At 45.8% G+C, this 27,863-nt stretch overlaps 1 protein-coding gene across 9 annotated transcripts in view; it reads right to left on the minus strand.

Moving 5' to 3' along the window:
• ZFP64 (ZFP64 zinc finger protein) overlaps positions 1 to 26,377 on the minus strand; it is a 77,411-nt gene extending 51,034 nt beyond the window's left edge. Inside the window, exons 1-5 of one of the 9 annotated variants that reach the window (XM_004476971.5) lie at positions 26,149 to 26,377; positions 22,482 to 22,721; positions 7,954 to 8,115; positions 6,844 to 6,906; positions 4,122 to 4,373 (exon numbers count right to left, since the gene is read on the minus strand). In XM_004476971.5, the coding sequence (XP_004477028.1) occupies positions 4,122 to 4,373; positions 6,844 to 6,906; positions 7,954 to 8,115; positions 22,482 to 22,721; positions 26,149 to 26,194 (763 nt within the window). In that variant the 5' untranslated portion in view covers positions 26,195 to 26,377. Of the gene's footprint in view, positions 1 to 4,121; positions 4,374 to 6,843; positions 6,907 to 7,953; positions 8,116 to 18,184; positions 18,269 to 22,481; positions 22,722 to 25,015; positions 25,321 to 25,354; positions 25,580 to 25,683; positions 25,912 to 25,999; positions 26,084 to 26,148 lie in introns of those variants that run through there. The other 8 variants (XM_058287236.2, XM_004476970.4, XM_004476969.5 and 5 more) reach the window with 8 other exon arrangements.
• Positions 26,378 to 27,863: the final 1,486 nt, after the last annotated feature.

A 27,863-nucleotide genomic window follows, 5' to 3' on the forward strand; every position in this document is an offset into this window, starting at 1 on the left:
ACTGGTCAACTACGGGCCACAGGCTGAATCCCGCCCACTTTATACATAAAGTTTTATTGGAACACAGCTGTGCCATTTGTTTTGGTGTTGTCTCTAGCTGCTTTTGTGCTACAATGGCAGAGCTGAGTAGTTGGGATATTCTGGCTCTTTACAGAAAACGTTTGCCCACCCTTGCTCTGGAATGTTGTGCTTAACCTTTTTTATGCCATGGCCCCTTTTGGCAGTTTAGGGAAGTCCATGGACCCCTTTTCTCAGAATGCCAAAATAAACCAAAATGAAAATTTAATGCACAAAATACACTAAAATAAAAGACTATAAGTCAATTATAGTGAAATTGTTATCAAAATATTAAAAGAAAAAATCTGTGAGACAGCAATATATGCTCTTTATTAACACATTAAATAATAAGCATTCATGATGGGTCTGATAACTATGATGGTTTCTAGAGGAAAGCATAAAAGACATTTTGATCTATCTACAATGGCTGTGATGTATTACGAATATGTCTGCGACTTCTGCTCATGACAAGGTCACATGCAGTTAGGAGATTTTTTGCCTACTTTCATAATTGAAGGACACACCAAATTTCAGTAGAGGTTAGTGAAAATGAAGAAGGAATGTTTTTCCCATCCAAGTACATGAACCTGCTAAACTTTATTCATGGACCCCCGGGAAGAGGGGTCTGTGGACCCAGATGAAGAACCCCTGCTCCAGGATGTTCTACTAAGTTTTCCAGCTATGTCTCCGCCTAAATTAGAGTGTTGATCTCTTCATTCCTTGGAATCTGCAGAGGTGAGCTCCTGAGAAACCAGACAACCAAATCTCACAGCTGAGTTGCACTTCCTAACTTTTTGATAAGAATATGAGGTTTGACGTGCCTTTTTCTTCTTCTTTTTTAAACCATTGATTTGTTTCTTAAATAAGCCATACAGATCAAGAAATATTCTCACTGGACTGTAAATTCTCTGAAGCGAATGATTATGTTCATTCCTTCTACTATCTGATCCTCACAGTGTCTGGTACAATGAATGTTTGTTGAATGAATAAGTGACTGATATATTTAAGCTCAGAAATCTTTCTTGAGTTTAGGTTGTAACCATGATGAATGAACATGGAGCTGATCAAATCAATGGAAGGGGAAAAAAAATCCTATTCATTTAAAATTTTACAAGTGCCAGAGATGAATAAAAAAGAAAGTGAACATTTCCTGGCGATAGTAAATAAAATGGCCCACATTAAAATTTTTAGAAAACGCATCTTTTCTAGCCCAACTTAATTATGATACTATAAAAGACAAGTTCATCTTTATAAGTCAAAATGATTCTGAATCATAAGTGAATCATTCAGTCCCTCTAACTTAGGCTGGGGAGATTTCTGAAGAAAATCGGTTGGGCAGAATATCTGTAATGCTAATATCTTCACTTGTGGTAGCTACAAAAATGGCTCCCAAATTCTCCCCCATCCTCCCTGTAGCCATGATCTCTGCCATATAATTATGTATACTCTCCCACCAGGGGCAGGATGGTTTGCCATGATTCCTGACAATAGGCCCAACCATGTCATTTGATTTGGTCAATAGGATGCTAAGTAATGAATGTAATAGCTTGAAATGGGCTTGCACATTGGGGCTTGCTCACTTACATTTCTATCACTGCCATGAGAAGGTCAAGCCTGGCCTGGCCTACTGGTCCCAGGAAGAGGACAGACACAGAACAGAGACAGACTGCCCCAGTTAAGGTCGGTGGACAGCCAACCCACAGCCACCAGATCCCCAGATATATACGTGAGCCCGGCCAAGATCAGCAAAACTGCCTAGCTGACACCCAGCTGATCTCCAATGAGTAAACAAAAAAGGCTTATCATTGTATGTCACTGTGTTTTTGTGTTTTTGTTTTTGTTATGCTGCATTATTGTGACAATAGATAACTGATACAATATTAGGACCTAGAAACGGGATGCTTACTTAAGCTACAGGAGAATTCCAAATATGTAGCGTTGGCTTTGTAATTGGGTAGCATATGGGGGCTGGAAAAATAGCAAATCATACTATTTAATGGCAAAACATTTGGTCAACTGTCACCTGTGGTAACTTGGTAGAAAATACACGTAACCTAATAAACATTTGAACTTGAGCAAAGAGATTAAATTCAGGCAGAACAGTGAAAGTGACTTACAAGCTGCATGTGACAAGGTACCATAACAAAGAGACAAGCCCCAAAAAGTCCCAGTCATTTTCTAAGCAGAATTTAGAGGAAATATAGAAAGTCTCAGAGCTGCTGGGATATATAAAGTTTCTCATCTCCAGCCTCTCCAACTAGCAAAAGATGTTCAAAGTAAGGTAAAGTCTGCAGACAAAGGTATCCAAGGAATTGACCACAGAATAAAGACCAAATGAGAACTGTGACTGTAAGACTCCTGTCAAAGCCCAGTTAGTGTCAAGCAGGCTCTCTAACCTGGACAAAAGCACTCTTAGAAATCTCAAGGAACTCCACCCACAAAGTCTGATATGCTGAAATTGCCCATAATTGAGTTTAGAGAAAGAGGCAAGTCTCCAAAAGACTTATGGGTAGTGATTTCTGGCTAATGGATACCCAGAAACTCACTAAGTTTTAAAGACAGCTCTAAGGGCAAAATTGTTATCAGCCAAGACTAAAACTAAGTGCAAAAAGGACCTGGTTTTTAGTAGGCAGGAAGCAGTCTGAGAAAGTTTCTCAAAGTACTCAGTTTCCAATCCTATTCAGAAATGGCTAAGAAAGGTGATAGAAAGTTCATTCCAATGGTGGAGTTAAAAGCCAAGAGCTGAGTCAAGACCTACTAAAGAAACAGTGTCTGTCTCCAGGGTGAGGAGACCGGGAACATTTGTCCAGAGGGATTTCAGAAATGCTACGGACCAGTGACTGCCAAACACCTCCATTCTTTCCCTCTTGAATGACAGGATTATCATAATTACCATAATTATTTTACCATTGTATGTTGGGGGTAGGAGTAGACGATTTGTCTTTTTTACTTCAAAGGCCCCTAGATTGAGAGGAGCCATATTCTGCCCTGATGAAGATCACAAGACACTGGTCTTCAGGCCCAACCCTATGACTGGATGAGACTCGTGGAGGTCTTGGGAGGGAGGGAGTGCATTTGCATGTGGAGAGATGTGAACGGTGGTGGGCATGAAGGCAGACTGTAGTTGTTTGAAAAATTGGCCCCAATTCTTTACTCCCTCTCACTTTTCTGACCTTTGCCTTGCGGTGCCCACTGTGGGTGAGTTCAGCCCCACCTCTTGACACCAGGACCAAACATATGGCTTGCTGTAGCCAATGGGAGGCTTGCAAACTTCATGTAAGCAAAGGCTTGATATGGGCTTACATAATGGAGCTTGCCTGTTTGTACCACTGTCATTGCTTGGAGAAGGACTAATTGGGGCTAGTCCACTAGGCCTGGGATAAGGATAAGGATATGAGGAGAGCAGATAGCCCCAGTGAAGATTAGGGGTCACCTAGCCCACTCCACACAAGTGATCAAGCCCAACCAAGAATGACAGAATTGTCTAGCTAACCCTCACCTGTCCTCAGGAATAAGAGTAAAAAATGCTTACTATTATCTGCCAGTGAGATTTTGTGGTTGTTGTTACACAGTATCATTAAAAGCTAATTGATATACTCGCCAAAGGAAAATGCACATGACTTGTTGAGTTACCTACTCTTGCCAAGTTTGCTAATGTATTTTTCAGTTTAGTATCCCATGCTGAACTAGTCAAGAAGACTTAATAAAATGACTGAAATGCCTAACTAAATATACAGTATATAGAAATTCATTAAGACAGATGCATTGTTTATATTTCTATTTCCTTTACCTCCTCAATTACATTCTTTCTAGTGACTAAGTTATAAAGTTACATAAAGACATACATGAAGTCACACATTTGATTTTTTTTCCTCCCTATTTTACTTCTGAAAAAGTTTCTTATGGGCAGATGACAAGCAACACTACAAGCAATGGGCTTGCCAAGACACGCCTACATCATTTACTTAAGTTATGATCTAGGTTCCTTAAGATGCTTTAAAATGCTGATGACTGAAGCTCAAGGAAGTTAGGAGCAAAGGGAGAAAGCACCATTGGTCACTTACCCGTGTGGGATCGGAGGTGGACGGTGAGCTGGCTGGAGTTCCGGCTGGCATAGGGGCAGATCTGGCATTTGAAGGGGCGCTCGTCAGAGTGTATGCGCAGGTGCTTGTTCAGGCTGCTGCTGTCGGCCGCGGCATAGTCACACGTTTTACACTTGTAGGGCTTCACGCCAGTGTGGCACCGCATGTGCGTCTTCAGCTTGTCCTTCCGGCTAAAGCACTTGCCACAGACCTCACACTTGTGGGGTTTGTCTCCTTCAAACACACAGACAGCGTCAGGAAATAAGATTTTTTAAAAAGGGGGTTATACCCCACCTTTTTTGAAAATAAAGTCATAACACAATTACCATAGAATATTCAGAAAACTTGGAATGATGCCTGGCAAAGGACTAATGTTTTAGGACTACAGGCTTTTCTTCTTCTATTGTGCTCATTGGTATTTTCTGATTGCTCTACAATGATTTGAATTCCTTATTGATAAAAAATAGAAGGCAGCTAAAATAAAAACTTAAAACTAAGTTAAATAAAACACTGCCAATTGGCCCTTGTATGCATTCTCTCCTTCCTTTTTACAATAGAGCCCCATTGACTACTTTCTTTTTTTTTTTTAAAGATGTATTTATTTCCACCTCTTTCCCTCCTCCCACCCTGCTGTTTTAGCTGTCTGTGTCTTCTCTTCTCATTTTCTCTCCTTTAGGATTCACCAGGATTCAATCCTGGAGACCCTGGATGGGGAGAGAGGTTCCCTATCAGCTGCGCCACAGCAGTTCCTGGTATCTGCTGTGCTTCACCTTGACTCTCCCCTTGTCTCTCTTTGATGTATCATTATCTTGCTGCTGGAATCACTTGTGTGGGCACTGGCTCACCGTGTGGGAATGCTTTTTCTTCTTTTTTACCAGGAAGTCCCAGGGATCGAACCCAGGTCCTCCCATATGGTAGACAGAAGCTCTATCACTTAAGGCATATTCGCTTCCCAACTTTCTTGTACTTAAATAATTTCAGTCATTCTTTTCATCTCATTAAATATCCAAAACACGATTTTTAAGGCTGATGCCATTTCACCGTATGGATGTGCCATAAATTACTGAACCAATTCCCTACTTGGTTATTAAAAAGAAAGACATGGACAGGTACTGACTGGCATGGAAAGATGTCCAGTATCAATGAAAAAAGCAAGTTGCAATGATAGCATATATAGTAACAACTTAGTAAGAGATGGAAAAAATTGTGTGTTTTTAGGTTTGGTATAGGCATGCAAAATTTTTGGAATGATACATACTAAATGACTAAGGCTGGTGACTTTTGGGGTATGGGATAAGAAGGTGGGCTATGGGTCAGGATTTTCCCTTTTTACTTTGTATCTCACACGCATCAAATATGTATTTTGGCCAAATGCTAAAGAGTCAAGGGTCAGCCAAAGCTGATCATGAATATCACAGAATGAACATCTGGGACTTAACTTCTGAAAATTATAATGTTATTATTTAAATCTGAGTAATCAATTTTTTTTTTAAAGGTGGTACTGGGGATTGAACCCAGGGCCTTGTACATGGGAAGCAGGAACTCAAATGCTGAGCTACATCCACTCCCCGATGAGAGTTGGTTGTTTTTGTTTGTTTTTAGGAGGTACTGGGGATTGAACCCAGGACCTTGTACACAGGAAGAAGGCACTCAACCACTTGAACATCCACTCCCCAGTAATCAAATTTTAAAATCCAAAAATGGTAATTTCTCAGCAGTGCAACCAGCTGCTAAATCACCCCTGTGGTCACTGTACTGTCTATTTGCAACACTGAGCAGATGCTTGAAGGTGGCAGAGCTGACTTTTTCTGGCTAGCTCTGCCTGTAGAGAGCTCTGCTGTTGTCGCTTCCCACCCACCCCATCCCCCATCCGCATGGGAGATTAAATACCTCCTCCTCTCTGAAAGTAACTAAGGTAAAGACACCTTATCAGCTTTCAGACTGGAGGATGTCCATGGAGATGCTGCAGGTGTATGGAAACTACCCTGGAAACTTGGCTAACTGTATAGAAGATGCTTTCTGAAGAATCACAGGAACAGACTTGAGGTCATTGCTCTCACTTAAATGTTTATAAAGCTTCCCCAATCAGTATTAATAATTACAGCGCTTCCTCTTTTTCAAAAACATGACTGATAGAACTGCAACATACAGAACCCACAAGGAGACTTTCACTGCTCTTTACATGCTCACCAATACCTGAAATCTAACATTTGGATAATTACAAATGCCGTGATGCTGATTAGATACAATAGTGGCCCCACTGCATAAGGCAATCCCTGATCATGGCCAAGGAATATAAGAAATAACTGTCATTTATTTCACCTTCCACAGGCTGAAGCTAAATAGAAGATTTTGGGCAATTAGTGAAGCCAAAGCCAACTTCAGAGTTTCTCTACTTTATGTAGATTTATACTCTGAATTTATACATGTCTATGCTGCTTGAAGCATGACATTTAATGATTGCTAAAATAGTCTAAAAGTAAGTCCTTTTTCATGCAGAAAATCTGAGAAACATTAAAATAATATATTAAAGAAAATTAAAGTCATCAGAAATAATTACCTTTATACAAAAATGGGTACCTTATTTTTATTTAACCTGTATTTGCATTTTCCTGACAACCAGTCAGGTCAGCATTATATCAGCATCTAACTCCTAGCACAGAGCAGGTATGGAGGGCACATATGTGAAACAAATGTGACTTACCTGTGTGAATTTTTAAATGACGCTCCATGTCCTTCATGCCATAGGCAGTCTTGAATTGGCAACCTAAAAAACACGAGGAAAGGTTCATTGCAAAGGGAAACCTAGGAACTTCAGAGTAAAGAAAACTGGCAGAAACCACTTTAACCAAGTAATCAAAGTTAACATGACAGTAATGGGTCAACAGGTATCCTGAGTCTCCTGATACCAGGCTCAAGGAGGACCACATCACTGCTGTGACTCCTGCCCAAACTGCATGAACTAAATCTTAAGCACGAGCATATTCTACAAAATAGCTGACCTGTTCTTTCAAAAAAAAGAAAAAAAGTCAAGGTCATGAAAGACAAAAGCTGAGGAATTGGTGCTGATTAAAGGAAGCCAAAGTCACATGAAAACGAAATGCATTGTGTGATACTGGAGTGGATTCTGACCAGGATAAAACATGTTTGTCTTCTGATACAAAGGATATCAGTGAGACAACTGATGAAATTTGAATAAGGTTCATAGATTTGATAATAATATATATACATGTTAATTTCTTGATTTTGATGATTGTGCTGTGGTTATGGAGATGGATGTCTATTTTTAGGCAATACACACTGAGGTATTTTAGTATTTAATCTCAGATGGCTTGGGAAAAAATACGTATATACGGAGAGAGTGACATAGCAAATGTGGTAAAATGTTAATATTTGGGGAATTTATATAAGGGGATACTGGAATTACTAAAAATGATTTTTTTGTGCCCTTTTCTCTAAGTTTGAAATTATTTCAAAATAAAATTAAAAAAAAAAAAAAAAGTAAGCAATCTTTCTGGATGTCTTCCTAAGCTATAAGACAGGAAGAAAAATTCACAGCAATTTGAATTTCACAAGTCCCATTTCAAAGCCCCTGTCTACAAAAGTCTGACAGTCCACATGCATGATGATTAATGAAAGTGAGAGATCAGTTAGTTGTGCCCTAGTAAATGGCATGGAGCGCTGTGATTTTTAAGCTAGGGATGGCGTTTTGGAGCACATCAATGTCTAGTCATCATGGCATTTAAAGGAAGAGAACTGGAACCTGGCTAAATGTCGCATCCTCTACACAATGAAGCTGTAATGCTGTCTTTACCTGGATAGCAACAGGTGAGCCTTTTTTGAGCAGGTGGGGTGGCAGGCTTTTTGGTACGTGACTTGGCAGGGAGAGAGATCACAGTGGCTGTCTGGTTTTCATTGCTTTCCGTGGGCAGGTAGGTTTGATAACCATGTTCAAAAACAAATTCTGGAGCTGAAACTAAAAGACAACAATTATTAACTTTGCTACCCTCCCTCTGTAGACGATTAACATGCTAGACTTATTTCCCAGGTTCCTTTGTGGTTTACAAGTGATCATGTGACCCAGTTCTGGCCAATGTGCACTAGAGAATGTCTGCTAGGGAGCCCCAAATTTCTTTGGTTCTTTTTTTTCTGCTTATAAAAGAATTTTGTGACTACTTTGCTAACTAAACTTAGTCTATGGTTTGAAACTTGAAGTATTTTCTTTCTTCCTTTATTACAATGTAAAATTTGTCACATGGAGATTTGGCTGAAAGTGAGGAGTAAACATGATCAAATGGAGTTTGTTCATTGGGTTACCTTCTCAGGCTGAGAGGACCTGATGATAATTTTGAAAGCCACTGTCACATTTTGTTTCCCAAACTTCATTTCTGAGGTACCACCTTTGCCATTTTACTTACTGATTATATTTATGTAACTCAATGCAGGCCTAACATCACTATCTATTTTAGCTTTGCTCAAAGCAACTGCTCCCATGCCATAGGACTGAGGTGCTAGTTACATTCTGTCTTACACACTAAAACAAATACCATATTTCTTTGGATCTAAGATGTTATAGATTCTAAGATATACCATTATTTTAAGTGCTGTTAATTTTTTTAACTGCTAATTAGACACATTATGACACAATGCTTTAATATTCCTTAGATATTTTATATTAATTAAATGTGATCTTTCAGACTTCTTGGGACATTTGACATGAAACTCAGGCTCCTCAGGCTCCTGATCACCATCTCTTTCACAATGACAGGATAATTCTGATTCATGTCAAAGAATACCTGGGTTTTAACAGCCCTTGGTATCTGGGTAAACTCATGGCTTCTATTTTTCTCAATTGAAATGCATCTCAGGCAGTTAAGTGGCTTTTATTTAAAGTCAGCATGAATCGACCACACCTGCCCCGTGCTGCTATGTTTTCTCCTCCTCCGGGGGATCTGGTTATTGCTTCGGCTTTCACTTGCACTGATGGGTTCTCAAAGAGCAGTCCCCAACCCAGCAGTACCAGCATGACCTGGGAGCTTGTCACAAGGCAAATTCTTGGGCTCCACCAAGACTAGAAACTCTGGGGATGGGGCCCAGCAATCTGTGTTCTAACAAGCCTTACAGGTAATTCTGATACACAGTCAAGTACCACTGGCCTAGATAATTCTTTCCCAAGTAGCACAGCAATAAAAGTTAACCCAGCTTTGTCTAACTGAAGGAATCAGCTATTCTTGCTGGCTAATTTGCAAGCCCATATGGAGCTACAGTCATTCTTCCAACAACAAACATTTGCTTCATTAATAACCAGTTGAACCTCTGTTACTTTTCTCGGAATTTCTGAGTACACAGTTACTTCACATCTTAAAGCTGAATCATGCAATATCTTTGAAGATGTTTTAAACTGCAACTACACTCAATAATGCAGTTCCAGAAACAGACACGACTCTAATGAAGCGACAAAAATGTGATTGATTTTTATCAAGACATGCACACGAAGACAATTTCATTTTGACTGCCCTTTGGTCGATAGTAGTTTGATAGACTCTAAGATGCATCTCTATTTCAGATATGTTAAAAGGTGTCTTCCAGTTGATGTGAATCCAGGTTCAGCCACTTACTATGTGGGTGACCTAAGGCAAGTTAGATCACCTCTTTGAGCTTCAGTGAACTCACTAGTCTACAGGGATATGTGCAGTGCCTACTTCTTCAGGTGGTTGTGAAGCTTAATGAGATAATTCTGTAGTACAGGACGTTCCATACTCAAGTCTCAATGAATACTATCTACTGCCATTGACTCGAACTAGGCACCACCTCCCAAGTTCTCAACTGGAATGGTCATGATCTCGGGTGACCAACCATCCTGGTGCACCCAGGACTTCCATGCTAAAACTAGGACGGTTGGTGTCGCCATCACGACCTTCCAACCTCTGCTCTGCAACTCCAAGGAAGCGCTCAGTGGGGTGAGTGTGGGAGCAGCAGCAGGAAGCCTGCCCGGGGCCAGGTCCTCTCTACAGGTCAGCTCATGTCCTTATAATCCTTTCGGAAGGTCAGTGCTGGGAACAGGGTCCTCTTGAGCCTATGACTTCTTGCCCTCCCAGGACAAAGCCTGGGCTTCCTCTCCTAACTGCCTACCGCCCCCATCCTTAGCACCCCTTTACTGGCAAGTCACAGCAGGGGGTAACACAGGGGCATCCCAGTCCCCAGAGGGGGTCTTGGGAAAGCAGCGGGAATTATTGTGTGTGGACAAGTTAAACACAGCACAGGGAGTCAGGCACACAACTGCAGGGCTCATTTTGGGGGTAGGGCTAACCACAGGCAACATGAGTCACCCCAAAGTTTGATAGATGGCTGTTAGACCAGAATTTGCTCAAGAGCTTGGGGCTCTGAAGTCTTACCTCTCCTCACCTGGAAAAGGGGACAATTTCCATTGTTATCTTCCAGGGCTACTGTAAGAATTAAAGATCAGACATGGAAAACTATTCTTGCTGTAGTCACTATTCACCAATTTGTTCAGCAATTATTTCTTGAGCACCTGTATGTGCCAGGCACTGTTCTATGTGCTGGAAACAGAGCAATGAGCCAAAGGAAGAAAAATTCCCTTTTGAGGTGACATTTTAGCTGGGGGGTGGGGATGGGGGCTTGTAGATATAATAAATAATTTAAATTTGTGGTTAATTAGGGGGCACTGAGTGCTATGGAGAACAACAAAGCAGGTAAGGGGTATAGGGAGTGCTGGGAACTTGGCACTTTAAGGAAGGTGGTCCACGAAGGCCCCAGTAAGGCGACATGTGAATCTAAGACACGGAAGCACACAATGGTTACAGTACTGGTATTCTGTTGCAGATGTCTGGAACTCAACAGAACCAAAGGGGCACTGAGTGACAGGGCATCTCATGCAGGCACCCAGCCTGTGCTGGAGGCTTCTGCTGGCTTTAACAGTGTCACCCCTCCCGTCCCTTCCTCCACTTGGATTCTTTCCAGGATTCCCTGTACTCGGCGGGACCTGCAAGACCAGCCTGCGGGTGGCCTTGATCACTGTCACCAGCAGCCTCCCTTGCCCCTTCGGTTACCTGGTGGTTTATGTGTTAGTTGCTGCTGGGGTTGTTACTCATTCACACCACTCACTAGCTGAAGGACCGTGACCAAGTCCCCTCACTTCTCTGCTCTTCACTTCTGCTGGTAAAGTGGGGCTGATGGCAGTGACCTCAGGACATTGTTTTAGTAAAGATCTGAGGGGTTAAGGCACACCGAGGGCTGGGCACACTGCAAGTGCTTGATAACCGTCAGCTGATATTGTTGTGACTCTACAAGCAGTGGGACATTATTCAATGGTCTGCACTCAGATCTGGTGTGGGTGACAGTGGCCCTGGGAATCTCAGAGTGCCCAACAGAAGTGAAAGCAGCAGGGACCACCCCAAGCACCCCAGCTGTGCTGAGGTGGAGTCTCAGAGCCTGGCGTGGGCAGCGCGCTGAGCAGACCTGCTCCCGTGTAAGGACCTTCTCTAGTCCCTCCTGTCACTGCTTTATGTGGGGTCTTAATTCCAACACCGCAAGACCCTGGGCTTCAACTCCTGCCCTGGCGTGGCTGACGAAGCCACGCTGCCTACTGAGACAGACCAAGCGCCCCCCACCTCCCCCACCCCTCCACAGCTCCTGGCCCCACGCGCTCGCTGCCAGCTTTCGGTTTTGTCGTCTGGCCCCTGGGGATTTCCCTGGCTTTCCTGGGCGCATTCACGAGTGTGACCGAGAGGCTGGGTTTTGGATTTAATCCTGGTTTGCGGCAGGAAGGTCTTAGGTCTTCAAGTTCTTCATTAGTTCATGAAATTGCTTAAAATGTAAGATTGCTACATAAATTTCACAGAGAACCTAAATCTTTTCTCTGAAGTTTCTACCTTTTAGGCTTATACGAACTACTTAAGGCTTGTCTAAAAAATTTCGCTTCAGGGAGCACACGTGGCTCGAGGAATTGAGCGCCTGCCTCCCACACGGGAGGTCCAGGGTTCGTTTCTGATGCCTCCTAAAAAAAAGAAAAAACAAACGAAAAAAACCAGCTCAGGGGAGCCGATGTGGTTCAGTAGTTGAGCACTGGCTTCTCACATACGAGGTCCCGGTTTCAATCTCCAGCCCTAGTACCACAAAAAAAAAAAAAAATCCCCTTTCCAATATCAGAAGATGGCTTTCACTTTGCCCCAATCCTTCTCTTCTTCATTTTAAAAACTCCATTGCTATTCTTTTTTTCAATTAAAAAAATTATTTTTTTCAAAATACAAATAAATGTTAATTGTAGAAAACCTGAAAAATATAGAAAAAGTGTAAAGAAAATAAAAACTGCCCAACAATGTCACTACATGTATACAAGTGTTATACGCTCATTATATTCTGTGCTTTTCTCCAAAGATCTCATCTCTACTGTGATGAAATAATTATTTGAGAAATTATTTAATGGCCATCCTCTTCTCTATTTGAAGACAGACATTGTCTTTCTCCATTAATTTTTGACAATTCAATGACAACAAAAACTCACTGACTTAGCTGATTAAAAGGCTAATGTGTCCTCTGCATACAGATTTAAGAAGTATAAAACTGGGACCATGGTTTAAATAATTTTATATTCTCTTTTTACTACTAAATGATGAGCATTTTGCAATGTTATTTATCAAAACACAATTTCCAATATCTACACAAAATTCCTTCATTTTGGTTATAGCATAATTTAATAAACTAATTCTCTTTCTTGAACATTAAGGGCATTTACTTTCTTTTTCTAAAAAATTTTTAAATCCTTCCCTCTAAGATGGCTCCCTCATTTGTCTGCTCATCTTTTTAGGAGGCACCAGGAACTGAACCCAGGACCTCCATGTGGAGACAAATGCCCCACTGCTTGAACCACATCTGCTACCCTTTAGGCATTTACTTTAAAAAATAACATCTATTTTAGTATCTTTACATAAATTCTTCTAAGTTGAAGAATTGGGTCAAAATAGTATGGACAGTTTATTGGTTGATGGCTCTAAATTATAAGGCCCTCCCAGAAAACTTAACTCATTTTAGTTTGGTTTCCATTGCTTTCACAATTAGCAAGGACAAATACCTTGTGAACATTTCTTGTCCACTCACGCATCTTCTTTTGTGAACTGTTTATGCTATGAGCCCATTTCTCTATTGGAATTTTCTTTTTTCTCACTGATTTGTAAATACCCTTTACAGACTAAGGATATTAGTTAATTGTTGTACGTTCAAATCTACTGATCTTTCCTTCTGTGATTTTTTCCAAAGCTTTATGCTTAGGATCCACATTTAGGGTATTTGATCTTCAGGCATGCATTGCATCTGCAAACATTATTATTGGCGAATGGGATGAAGGTAAAGAGTTCACTCTCGGGGAGAAAACCCACCCCCTTTTCTCGTAGAGGCTTCTTATGTGCTTTCCAACTAATTTTACACTTTGTATTATACATCTGGCCCTGGTCTTAATTAGCCAAACTGATGTCCTCCCCGAAGGCAGGGAGCCTCTGTGCCACACTTGAATCCTTGACCCCGCCCCTTCGTTCTGCCACAGCTCATTAGACCAGGGGCAGATACCTGACAAAGCCGGGCCATCAGATTCTCTTGCTCCAGAATGAGGATTTGGGACAAAGATGTTCCGGTTTGGTGTGGACTAAGAAAAGCAACCATAAAACTTGAGGACAGTCACATGCACTAAGCAGAGAGAGCTGTCCCGCAGAGGAGACGTCTACAGCAGCGCTTCTCAAACTGTCTGGTGCACACAGACCACGTGGGATCTCACTAAAACGCAGATTCCCTTTCAGCAGTTTGGGGTGGGCCTGAGCCTGTGCCCTTCCAGCAGGCTCCCAGGTGGTGGCAATGGTCTCGGGCCGCCCTGGGAGCTACAGGGGTTTAGAGAGCCCTGCAGTTTTTCTAGCTCTGGTTTCAGTCTCTTTCTGAGCTCTAGCTGCATCCTTGCCCTGTAAGTCTGATTTATTTCCTATATTTCTAGAAATAAAGTCTTCTCTTTAGCTGAAACTGTTCTCAGGAAGAGAAAATCAGCCTGCACTATTCTGGGAATTCATTGAACAGGAAAGAAACCAAAGATCAAAAAGCAAAACCCACTAGTGGAACAGAGTTTCTTTCCCACTAGTAATTCTTTCATTTTGTGCTTCATGGATTCACTATGGAGCATCTACTATTGCCAGAAACTGCTTCCAATGAGTTTGTCCTTTTTTTTCCCTTCTCCTGGCTGAGGGGTTCTCAAACTTGATCATGTATCAGAGATTCTGATGCAGAGATCTGGGGTAAAGTCTGGATAGTGTTCTAGCTGCATTTGAACAAGTTTTCCAGGTCACTCTCTTGCACGTCAGAGTTTGTGGATTCCCCACTGGCCTGTCCATTCTAATTGGGCACTGGCAGGCCTGTTGGCTCTGCACAGGGGCCCTTTGGGATTGGATTCTACTGCTGGTCCCTCCTCCTTGTCTCTTGCTAACCAATGAGAGCTGAGGGCTTTCTCTTCCCCTCTTCGAGTCTCCAGACATGGCTGACTGAAGACAAGGTCTAAAACAGTGGCCGCCATCTTGTGGCCACAAGGGGCAAAGCCAAAGGATAAGCCTCCCTGCGAGGACAGCAAGAGCGGCAGACCTGACCTTGGATCCGCCCTGCTGTCCCTTGGCTTCTCTAGTCTAGAGACAGGGAATGGCTTACTGCTCAGCTTGCTCTCAGTTTGGTGGAGTTAAGCACAGAGGAAAGCATCGCACTGACCCAACCACTCATGGCTGGTTCAAATTCCCAGGACCCTAGATCCACGGAGATGCTATCCCTAGAGGGAGGGGCCTGGGTATTTGCATTTTTTAACAGAAGCTTCAGGTGGCTCTTACACATAAAAGTTTGAGAAACAGTACAATGAGGACTTTACCAAGAGGCAGTCTGTTTAGCAGTCAAGAGCACAGACTTGAGCCAGACGGCTGGGTATGAGTTCTAGTTTTGCCTCTTTCTGGTTCCATCTTCTTGGAGATGTTATTTAACCTCTCTGAAACTCAGTTTCCTTATAGGCAAAAAGGGGACAATAATTATTAGTACCTAACTTATGGTTGTGAAAAACTAATTCATACAAAGTACTAAGAAAAGTACATGACACAGAGGAAACACTATATACCAATCCGCTATCATCATTATTATTATTACTATCAGATCCTTTCGGCAAATCACTACATAGTTTGTCTTACTAAATCATTCACATGCTCAACAATCTTCAATGGCTCCCCACTTCCTTCAGAAGACTGGAGCTGAAACATGGCTCATATTGTACATTCCCTGCCAGTGTTTTCAGATCCTGCCCTGAGCTTCCCTATCTCCAAACCATTGTTAAGAAAGAAATGTCCTCTTTCTGTCATCTTCCTCCCAAAGGCAGATGTGTCTTTCAATTTATCTCATTCGCAATTCCCTCCCTCCCTAGCTTTCCCAGTTGGAATCAACCTACTCCCTTAACTCTTTGTACCTTTAAGGTTGCGTTTGTCACAGACAGCTGGCCTTGTGGGTCTTACGGCTAAATCCTCCTCCCCTCCCCAGAGGCTCTGCATTCTCCAAGGGTGAGTATCTCTCTATCAGGTGACTCCACCATCTGGCACATAAGTCTCCAAAGCCGCCCTCACTGAACCCTCATGATGGAGCAGATACCCTGCCAAGCGCCTTGTGACCACTGCTCATTTAATCCTTCCATCTACCCTTTCACTCACTCCCTTGTTCAACAGATGTTTTACTGCATGCCTATGATGTGCCAGTGCTAGATGACAGGAGGTTGACTGGGTCCCTGCTCACAGGAAGACTTACAATCCAGGAAACTAAAAATGACATCCACAGGCCAATGGAGGCATCAGATTCTTCTGCAAGTCTTTCAAAATCCATTAGGTGGGGTGGATCTTCCATACGTCAATGTCTCTGGCCAAAGACCACCAGGAACACATCAGCAGTTGAACAAGTTGGGTTACTGCTCATTGCAAGGAGGGAACCTCATACCGTGGGAACTCCGGAGTGTTTGAGGAAGAGCATGTGATGGTTATACTCTTGGGTCAACTTGACCTGGTGATGGTGCCCAGTTTTTTGATGAAGCAAGCACTGGCCTGATTACTGTGAGGACATTTCGTGGACTTAAATCATCAGGCAGGTGATTGCATCTATGACCGATGACATCTATAACCAAGAGGTGACTACCTTCAGCAATGAGAGAAGTCTCAGGCTATCAGTTGGAGGCTTTAAAAGCAGACCTGATGATTTCAGCAGAATTTCCACCTCTACTTCAGTCAGCTAGCTTCTCCTGGCCAATCCACTGAAAACTTCCATTGGAGTTCTCAACTTGCAGCCGGCCCTATGGACTTTGGACTTGCACAGCCCCACAGTTGCGTAAGACAATACTTAAGAAAAATCTCGTAATATTTACAGATAGCCCATTGGCTCTGCTTCCCTAGAGACCTCTGACTCATACAGGGGTTGTGAGAAAGGGCCTTTATAGGTTTGGGGCTCATGTTAGATGATTTTGGTGAGGGTTCAAGAAAGCCTGGATGGGATGATGTCAGAAAGGGGGAATAATTCTGTGATTTGGTATCTTAATAAATATTACCAAGGACAGGAGACTAGAGCAACGCTAAAGCTGTGATGAGTAAAGCAGCAGCTGACACTTGGATTAGCTGGGAGAGGAGGCTCTTTGGTACTTTGTGGCTTGGACAAAGTTCATGCTTTCGTTTGTGTGCAGACATGATTACAGAATGGTCTTGCGTTTGCCTTGGTCCACCATGATCACAGGGTGGGCCCTGTCTGCGCTAATGTGTTTTCTTTCAGTGGTAGGACAAAGTTCATGCTTTCGTTTGTGTGCAGACATGATTACAGAATGGTCTTGCGTTTGCCTTGGTCCACCATGATCACAGGGTGGGCCCTGTCTGCCGCTAATGTGTTTTCTTTCAGTGGGAGAACAGCAGGGCTTAGCTCTGAGCGCTGAGCAGCTCCCAGCGACACCCAGGCCAGCTGGTGATGGTTCTGCGCTGTCAGCGGCTGCTTTGCTCTTACTCGCTTAGGTGGCCGCCAGCCCTCCCAGTCTCCACTGGGTATCTGCTGCTGCACACGCTGAGCCCTGAAAGCATCTGAATTCACTGCTCTGGCTAATTAAAGATTGTCACCAAATTACAACTGTGATAAGTTGTAATTAACTGAGAAACCTCACCTAGGCAGTGGGGGTGACGGGGCAAGCAGGGCCAACTTCTAGGTGGAGGTAACTTTTGTTGTTGTTATTATTATTATGATTATTGGAGGTGACTTTTAACCTGCAACCTGAAGAGCAGGAATTAACCAGAAGAGACAGGAAAGATCATTCCAGGATTTCCATCAACTCAGCTAACACTGGTTGTGGCTTGTGCAGTTTTATTTAATTTCTGCAGTCCCCTGATTTGGTAAGTACCAACGGCTGACACTGAAGAGCTCTAAGTGTAGGAACCCACTGAACCTGTACTACACCCCTCTAAGGTGAGAAGTGTTATGACTCCCATACTGCAGATGGGGACGTGGGACCACCAAGACCGTAAGTGACCTGCCCAGGTCACACAGTTAGCAATGGTGTGTCAGGAGTTGAACACAGGCAGGCTGACTCTGGACCCCAGATTCCTTTTTTTTTTTTAAAGGAGGTACCAGGTATTAAACCTGGGACCTTGCACATGGGAAGCAGGCGCTCAACCACTTGAACTACATCTGCTCCCCAGTTATATATATATAAGTGTGTGTGTGTATATATATATTTTTTTCCCCGAGGAGGTACTGGGGATTGAACCTGGGACCTTGTACCTGCAAAGCAGGCACTCAACCACTGAGCTACACCTACTCTGCTGGACCCCAGACTCTTGCCGCCTCTCAATTTATTCTTGTTCCCACTTTAAAATGAGACACCCAGAGGTCATGTGATTTGCCCATGGTCACATAGCTCTGTGTAGCTCAGATTCAACTCAGGGGCCTGACTCCAAAGCCCCATGACTTTAATCCCTGAGCTGAGAAAACCCATGTAGGATACTTACCTTCCCCCAGCATCCACACCTGCTTTCACTGTTCCTATGTGAACGTTCTTAAATCCAATGCCAAACAAGAGGCAGCTTTCAAAGCTGTTGGGCAGAGAATAAATTTACTTTACACCCAGGTATGGGTGGACAGACAGGGGGCCTAAGTGCTGTGTGAGAAGAAAGAGAAGCAAGGGTTTGGTTTCATCAAGGACTGTGGAGGGGACAAAGAAGTTCAGGAAAATGTTGGGGTGAGGGTCTCTGGAGAAGACGGCTGGTCTTGGGGGTTTGCGCTGTGGCCTCGGGCAGTGAGTGCTTCTCCAACCTGGCTGAGACCTGGAGTCCCCAGGGAGCTTGTTAAAAATACAGATGCCCGAGTCTCGGCCCCAGAGATTGGGCCTGAGGACTGGGGCCCAGGCACCAGAATCTTTAATAAGCTCCACAGGGGTGCTGGTCCACAGGCAGGCCTGGAGACTGCCAGCTAGCTGAAACTGAAGCTCAAACGAGGGGACGCTGGGCCCACAATTTAAAACAACCCACAAAATCCAAAAACAACAGCAGGTTTCTGCTTTTTGCTGGCATAGGAGCAGGGGCAGGCAGGAGGAGGGGAGTCAGGCCGAGCTGGAACACACTGCAAACCTGTAATTTGCTCGCCATCCATTCAGCACCATCTAATTAATAAAAGGGATCACTTAGCAAGCGCCGCTGCATCCCAGGCCGCTCCGTGGCTTATCACAGAATCCTCGCCATAACCCAATGACGCAGCTACTATTATCACTCCTTTTTACGCACAAGGAAAATTAAACGAGAGAGAGCAAGTGCCTTGCCCAGAGTCCAGGGCTGTTGGGGATACGTTAGGAAGCAATCTACCTGCATCCTACATGCAACGCTGTGCTGGGAGAGCCACCATGAGCTGGCCACAAAGAGGACTCAGGCCTCTTCTTTGAACAAAGAGTCAGGGGGAGAAGAGGAGGAGCAGTGATGTGGGGGAGGACTCAGCTTCCCTGACAGATGAGCGATCTCGCGGGTGTTTGTTTTCTCAGCAGGTACTGGGTGCCCCTGAGCTAAGCGGCAGGCGAGGCACCGGGGATCCAGTGGTGAACAAGAGGAGTGCAGCCCTGACCTCGGGCTGCTTCCGGTTCAGGGATTGGGGCAGACCTGAAGCTTGTTCCACAAATAATCCTTTCAGTACAGACCCCTGGCCTGGTCAGGGTGTGGGGTGGCATCAAAGAAGTGCTTTTGGAGGAAATGCCTTCAAGCAGAGCTCAGGTGTCTACAGAAGAACTAAGTCAGTTCCATGCAGTGTAAAGATTCCAAGGCTAAGGGCCACTCGTTCTGAAAACAGGAGGGAGCTCGTCAAGGGCTGCTGGATATGCAGGAGGAGAAGGTGGCAAGCTGAAGCCGGGTCCTTTGTGTGTAAATGGTGATGAGCCTTAAGTCTTGAGGCTGAGTAGCCTCAACCAGGCAAAGGCAGGAGAGGAATTCCAGGCAGAGTGAACAGCATAAGGAAAGTCTCAGAACCCAGACAGATGCAACAGCCACAAATAAAGCATGGGCCTCCTAAGGCTGCTAGACACCTGTTTTTGACGCTTCACATTCAGTGTGTGGGGTTACCAGGAGTTTGTTTTTGGGGGACAGGGCATCAAACACTAAGGCTTCTGGGAGAAACCAACCAGGGTAAGGGCCCAAACACAGAAGTCCTGAGCATGTAGTAGGACGCTGGCCATACCCCTTCCCCATTTGCAGCCTCAGTGTGCCCGGCTGTAAAATAAGTGCATTGTGCCAGGCCCATCTCAATGATGTTTTCTAGTTTTATATTTTCTCAGTGACTTCCTTTGAGATGAGAACTGAAATAAACTCAGGAGAAAGTGGGAAGGCCTAGAGCAACTTTGATTAAGCTTTGTGAGGTGATCAGTTTATTTGATTAAGTTTTAAAACCTCACAGAAATATTATTTTGGGTGGATTAAGAAAACAACCACAAGTTGCTTATTGCCCAAACAGTCAAATGTTGCACCAATATACAATTCATAAGGTGGAAGTCGGCTTCCCCACTCAGCGGCTCCCCACATTCCAGCTCAAGTTTAACTATTTGGTAAACAGTCTTTGAGAGTAAAGCAGAAGCATGTAGGCTCAACCAGACTCATAGATGTACTTTGGTCAACAAAGTTTTAAAAAATGGGACATTTCACATTTTCCATCTTTCCTGAAAAACGCAAATATTTAACTGGTTGGTTTGAAGAACAAACGCACCTGCTTTCTCAGTTTCACCATAGTCCCCACCACTCCTTAATGCCTTATGCACAGTCTATGTCTCTTATTACCTGCATCACACCTGTTCTAGAAGCTTTTCTTGCATATAATACCTTGTAATATATATGCATATGTATTTTTTTACATTTACTCTGAGAATCTTTTAGCTTCCCTTTTCAAGGATAAATTATATTCCATTGTCTGAATCTGACATTTATTGAGCCAACGTTCTTTTGGCAAACATAAACGTTCTACTTTTTCTGTATCATATTTAAACCAATATTCTTGTATATTTGTTTATGAAGTTCTATAGGATAAATACTTAGAAGTGGACTTATTAAACATTTTTATATTCATTTTAACATTTGAAAGGTATCATAAAATTGCCTTCCAAATATATTATACAAATTTATACTGTCAGAAAATGAAAGCAGTAGCCTTTCCCTAGCCATATTATGATTTCTTTAATTACTAAGGCAATGGAGCCTCCTTTTATGTTCAGTGACCCTTTTGCATATCATCTGCTGCCCTTTTGCCAACTTTCCCACTTGGCTCTTATTCTCGAGCTTCAATGATTTTAGGAATTCTTTGTATATGAGGGATATTAAGCTTCAGTCACATATGCTACAAAAATTTTTCCAAGTTGTTTCTATTGACTTTGCTTATACTTTGTTTTTTACTTTGGAAAAATTGTAACTTTATTTGTAACCACATTTACAATTCCCTTCCTTTATGGGGGGCCAAAGGGCAGGGCTACAAACCTGTCTTCCTGGATAGGAAAATAAATATATATATTTTTTAATTTTAAAAAAACTGAATACCTTTAGCGTAAGGCATGCATTCTCCATTTGTCTGCAGGCCCCAATACTTTCTGTACTAAACTACCTTCAAACTTTTAAACTTACCTGTCCAGTTCCTTAAGACAGATGAGATGTACATGTGTGCACGTACAACATTAACTCTGGAACATTTACGGTTTCATTTTGTCCATCTAATTTTCGATCTATCTGTAGTTTACTTGTGTTGGGGCGAGCAGAGACAACGGAGAGTAGGGGGAGGCTTTTCTGCTTTCCTGGTCAGCAGCATAGGGGAACGGGGGACACTGGGTTGAACAGTCTGCCCCCCTCCTCCCCCAATTCATGCCTACCTGGAATCTGGGAACGCACCTTATTTGGAAATATGGTCTTTGAAGATGTAAACTGAGTTAAGATATGGTCAGCCTAGATCTGTGTGGGCCCTAAATCCAATATAACTGGTGTCCTTGTAAGACGGAAATTTGGACACAGACACACACACAGGGAGAAGGCGGCCCTGTGAAGGTGGAGGCAGGAGGCTGAGCGATGCCGCCACAAGCCAAGGAACGCCTGCAGCCACCAGAAGCTGCGAGAGGCAAGGGAGGGGGTATACCGCAGAGCCCCTGCCCGACCATGGCCTTGCTGACCTCCAGCCTCCAGGACCACGGGCGAATCAAGTGCTGCTGTTTTAAGCCACCCCATTTGCGGTCATTTGTTATGCAGCCCGAGGAAACTAAGGCGGGAGGTATGGACGCCTGTTTGTAGATTTGGTACCTGGACCTCTGCCCCGTGTGTTTTTCGTGCTTCAGCCTGCACAGCTGCTTCTTCCTCCCCTTGGCTCTCAGGGCGCCAAGGTTTCTAAAGCAATGGTGCTAAGGCTGAGAGCTGTTTCTAAATTTTCAGACACTGCCTCTTTGTCCCTTTACACAACGCATGTCAACACGGGGTCACATACATCCTCCCATCATCCCAAACCACCCCCTTTCTCATTGCGACATATTTCCTGCAAGCGTTTTCCCCCTCAGCATAAAGGTTCTTGTTTTCTGTTTTGTTTAATGTGTGACAACACTTTATAACTGCTCACAGCTAATGTTTTCACCCAGCCGTTCCCAAACCTGGCTGGGCAGCTGGCTTCCCAGTGGGGCTTATTAAAAATAATGAATCGGCAACTGTGAGGGGTGGGCCCTGGGAATCGATATTTTTAACAAGTTCCGCAGAGGCATCTGGGGCACAGCCAGGCCAGCTGTAAGCGAGGCCCCGCCCCCGCCCGTACCTGTGATCGTCTGGGTCTCGGAGGTGATGGTTCTGGTGGCGGCCTGAGTCTGGGTGGCTGGGACCGTTTCCTCCGACACAAACTGGACCGTGCTGGGGGCCGCCCCAGGCGTGCTGGTCAGCTGGCAGCCGCTCTGCTTGTGAGCGACGAAGGCATCCAGGTTGTTAAACTGCTGCTTGCACAGGCCGCAGATGTGGATGTCGGGCGTCAGCTCCACCAGCACCGTGGTGCCACCTGCAACTCCATGGGACGAAAGGAAAGTCACGGCTCAACGGCAACCAACTTCATATTACAGTGAAAACCAGATTCCACGATACAAAGAAGGGCATGGTGGAAGACCTGGCCAATATCCACTCTGCTCCCCCCTTCTTCCTTGCAAACAGAATCCCAATTCCATCCTAGCGGCAGTGTGCTCAGACCAGGGGACGCATTGTGGTAGCTCGATGGGGTGCTCGTGGCATTTTGGGCAAAAAAGTTCTTTGGTGCATTTGCAGGATGAGCAGCTGTCTCCTACCCCAACTAAAAGCCAGGTGTACCTACCTCCCAGTTATCGTGAAAACCAGTTCCCCCACACTTCCAAACAACTCCCCCACTGGAACCAAGTCAAAATAATCTTGGTCCCCTAAATACTTGGGAACTCCTGCAGCACACTGCGGGAAGAGTTTCTGGGAAAAGTTGGCTTTCATGATAACACAAGGTTGGCACTATCTCCTGTTCCCTTATTCTGGCCTTGAATGCAGATGTAATGCCAGGGGCTTTTGCAGTCATCTTGTAAGTATGCGGAAAATGCTAAGATCCCCTACAGATGCTAGCCCTGATTTCACTGATCCCCTGAACCAACCCTGGAACCATTTACCTCCAGACTTCTTGCTAGACCAGTAAAAATGGGGTTTCTGTTACTTGCAGCCAAAAATCATTCCTGATAGGGACCTTATTCCCTTTTAGCAGTGTCAGCAACATTTAATACTGTGTTACCATTTGTAAAGCTTTTAACACAGCCTGACACTATACTAGAAAATGCTATATACATGTTTGTTAAATAAATGTAATTAATAAATTTCTAGGCAAGGTGACTACCTTCATTTAAATTTTTAAAAAGTTTTCTTTGTCTTATTATAAGATAACCCACACTTATAACAGAATATCTGAAAAAAGAAACATAAAAAAGCAGGAGCGGGGAAGCGGACTTGGCCCAATGGATAGGGGCGACTGTCTACCATATGGGAGGTCTGCAGTTCAAATCCCGGACCTCCTTGACCTGTGTGGAGCTGGCCCAGCACAGTGCTGATGCGTGCAAGGAGTTCCGTGCCACACAGGGGTGTCCCCTGCATAGGGGAGCCCCATGCGCAAGGAGTGCACCCCGTAAGGAGAGCCGCCCAGCTTGAAAGAAAGAGCAGCCTGCCAGGAATGGCGCTGCACACACGGAGAGCTGACACAAGATGATGCAACAAAAAGAAACACAGATTCCCATGCCGCTGACAGCAACAGAAGCAGACAAAGAAAAACACACAGCAATAGACACAGAGAACAGACAACTGGGGAGGGGGGCGGGGAGAGAAATAAAAAATAAATCTTAAAAAAAAAAAAAAGCAGGAGGAAAAATCACTCACAACCTTTCCACCCATATCTACCATGAACATGAAGAAATATTTTCTTCCATTCATCAGTTTCCTTACACTTAAAAAGATGGCATAAAGTCATAATGCACGGTAAAATTAATTTTTCTACATAATATATAACATTGTTCTATATCACGAAAAGCTTTACAAATACACTTAATGATAATACATTATTCCATGGTATCCATGTGTCACTAACCTTCTGAGCATACAGTATTTTACATTATTTCCAATCTTCCTCAAGTCTAACTAATTCTGCCTTTTATTTGGCCTTGGTTAACTATTTTTGTGCATAAGTGGGTGGTATTCGTGCATCATTTTCTGAACAATTATAAGGTATTTACATTATATCCAATATTCCCTAGGTCTACCTAAGACAAGAAATCTATGTGCAAGTACAATTTGGTTGGCTTCCTAAGGGGAGATACTTGGGGCATGTTTTACAAGCCATCCTGCAGCAGCCTGTGCACTTAAGTGCTTTGAACTCAACAGCTTGAAGGAATGAAGACTTTTCTTCTCTGGAGCACTGCCTCCCTACAGGGTACCCAGAGGAAAGCAAAATCAGGGACCGAGAGAGGATATGACTCGCACCTGCGAGAATTCCTAAATGATGGAACAGGACAGATAGCCAGGCCTCATTTCTCACCAGGACTAACAATTAACAGTGTCACAGAAAGTGAAAAAGTACTGACTACACCTGCGCTGGACTCGACCCTCGGCAGCTTGGGGCTCCTCACTGTCCTTGAGCAGTCGTGGGACTGCTGTAAGGAGTACATGAGGTGGTGCTTGTAAAAGCCACCGGACTCCCCCCCACACACACACACTGCATGTCACCTCACCCGGCGATTCCTAAGGTACCTACCCTATTGGAATTGGAAAGAATCCCGCGGTTGAAATTTGGAGTAATAAACATACCTACTTCGTGGGCTTGTAGTGAGAATTAACCGAGACCAAATCAAAGGCAGTGAGCACAGGCATGGGCTCCACAAGTCTTTTTCCTTCAGAAGGTTCTCCAAACCTGCCTCAGCGTCAGCGCGACCAGGGCAGGCCGGGGGCGGGGGCGTGAGTGGAGGTATCTGAGCCCCACCTAGGAGACTGGCTCCCAATGGGTGCCAGGTGTGGAGCAGGGAAGTAGGGCTGGGGGGATCCTGTGCTTTTCACAGGTTGCGCGCGTAGCACCCAGCTACGTTTGTGAGCCAGTGTCTCCAAAGTTGTTCACAGCAATAGCTAAGGAACCGAGCGCTAACTACGTACCAGGTGTCGGCAGATCCCCCGGCCAGGGCTTCTAACACTTTATTGTGTGACTCTGAATCGCCCAGGCCGCGAGGCAAGGACACCAGGTCCCGGCCCCACCCCCAGGGAGCTGATGGGTGGGGCTCAGGAAAGCTTTTTTTCCCTTTTCTTTTAATGAGCGCTCGCGCTCCCAGGTGGCTGGTTTGCGCTCCGTCCCTGGATCACGTTTTGGGAAACAATGCACCGGGCGAAACCCAGAACTTGAAAAAGGCTGCCGCCCTTAACGGGAAATAAAAATGAACCCCGAACTCAAAGCGACCACGGCCCCGTTTCCAATGCAGAGCTCCCACCTGGAAGGTAGAAAAGGTTTGCGAGGAAGCCGCAAGCCCGGGTAGCCAAACCTTACAAAAGCCACCGATCCCAGGCTCCAGGGATTTCGAGCCACCGAGGCAGAAGTTTTCCCATCAGCAGGGCCTCCAATGCCCCCTCACTCCGCCCGGGGCGCGGGGAATGCGCCGAGGGGGTGGCGATTGTGTCGGCGGCGTGCCTGTCCCCGCCGCTCCCCTCCGCGGGGTCTCGCCCAGCCGGAGGGCGCCTCCCGCTCGGAGCCTGCTGCCTGCGCCCCCCCAACCCCCAGCCCGCCCCGGCGCCGCCGGCTCCGCTCACCCGCCGCGGTCCCCGAGACGCCCGCTCGCGCCCGTCACCCCGATTTCGGGGCCCCGGGCCTGCTCGCTGCGTCGCCGACGCGCTTGGGCCCGGGCCCCGGAGCGCGCACTGGGCCCCGGAGCGCGCGCTGCGCCCGGAAAAGCACTTACTTTGCACCGAGCCCGGGAAGCTCTCGCCCTCGCTGGTGGCGTTCATGGCCGCGGCCTCGGGGGTCCCCGGGCGGCCGCGGAGCCGGGGTGGGGGGCGCGGGTTTACATGGTGCACGGACTTTTCCTTTTTATTTTTCCACACCCCCGCCCCCCCAACCTTCCTTCTCCCAACTCTGCGCGGCGGGGAGGACGGATGTAAAGCAAGCTCCACTTCCGCTGCCTAGAGGGCGCTGGCCCGGCGCGGCGGCCCCGACCTGCGTCCGCCGCCGCGGCTCCCCGGGGAGGCTGCGGGGAAACCCCGAGGCCCCGGCCGCGCGGCTTCGGGCCCGCAGGCCCTCCCGGGGGAGCCGGGCAGGGGACCCGCGGCCCGGCGGCCGTGGGGGGCCACGGGCGGCCGGGGACGCGCCGCCGCCGCCCCCGCGCTTCGCGGCCGCCTCCGGCCTCCCGTCTCGGGGCGCCTCTGCACCTGCCGCCTGCGCGCCCCGGCCCCCGACGCCGTGCCGCGTGGCTGTGGGAGCGCGCCCGGGGGCTGCGGGGAGAGAACCGCTGCAGTTGCGCGGGGGACGCGAGTGGGCGCCGCGGGCCTGGGAGAGAGCCCCTGCCGAGCGTCAGCGCTGGGCGGGCCCCCGGCCCGGGGAGTGCAGGGAAGGGGACTGTGATGATGCGGGTGATGAGGCTCACCGCCGTGGCCGTCAGGGCCGAGGGCCGCCCGCTCCCGGGTTTGTCAAGCTTTATTGTGCACCAGGATTCCCTGGAGGCCTGCGACAGCCCGGACCGCTGGACCCACCCTGAGTGTCTAACTCGGTAGATCTGAGGCAGGAGGGGTTGGGCCCAGGAATTTGAATTGCTGAGTTCCCAGGCGATGTCCCTGATTCTGGTCGGTGTCCACGCTGCCTCTCTGGGCTGTCCACTTTCCCGGTCATCTCTTACTGCTCGCCCCCTCCCTCCGGCTTCAGCCCTGGGGTCTCTGCCTCTGTGGCGACCCTCCAGCACGTTCTGGCCCCCAGGCTTTTGGGCTTACTATTCCCACTTCCCAGATACCCCTCCGCCCCCCCTCCCCCCCCCCCCCAACGCCTGCAGGCCTGTTTTAACCCTGCAGCTCCCGCTGCCCCCCTACTTACCTCCCTCCTGCCTGCCTTATCCTTCTTCGAATTTACCACATCTAACTTAAACATCGACATGCATGTCTCTATCTGGTATATTGTCAGTTTTCCCCCACACTTCTCTCCCTTACATTCATAATTAAAGTCATAAAAGCTAGAATTTTTAAAAGTCAGTTTCATAGCTGTATCCTCAGCAACTACCACTGTGCCTGACACATAGTAGGCTCTCAGGAAATAATGCTTGTGTGACTAATGGAAATTTCCCTGCTGCTTAGGGTCTTATCTTTTCACTGAGCAACTATTTATGACGTTAAATACTCCAGTGCTAGTCCTATCAGTTAGGAAGGCGGGGCTTGCGCTCTAATAGAATTTCGCCAAGTGTGGGGATCAAATCAGCGGTGTGATTTCTGATGGGAATGATATCTGCAAGACCATAAAACAGGGATGGGGTAGGGACTGGCCGGAGTAGGCAAGGAAGGCCTCTAAGTAGGTAATATTTGAAAGAGAGCTGGGAAGGCGTAGGCCCTGTGAGGAGGAGTGAAAAGGAGGGGAAGAGGGAAGGAGGGGTTGGAGAGGAGGGGAGGGGAAAGGGCAGTGAGAACCCTGAGGCAG

This window comes from Dasypus novemcinctus, chromosome 24, assembly GCF_030445035.2.
Source record: "Dasypus novemcinctus isolate mDasNov1 chromosome 24, mDasNov1.1.hap2, whole genome shotgun sequence".
NCBI lineage: Eukaryota > Metazoa > Chordata > Mammalia > Cingulata > Dasypodidae > Dasypus > Dasypus novemcinctus.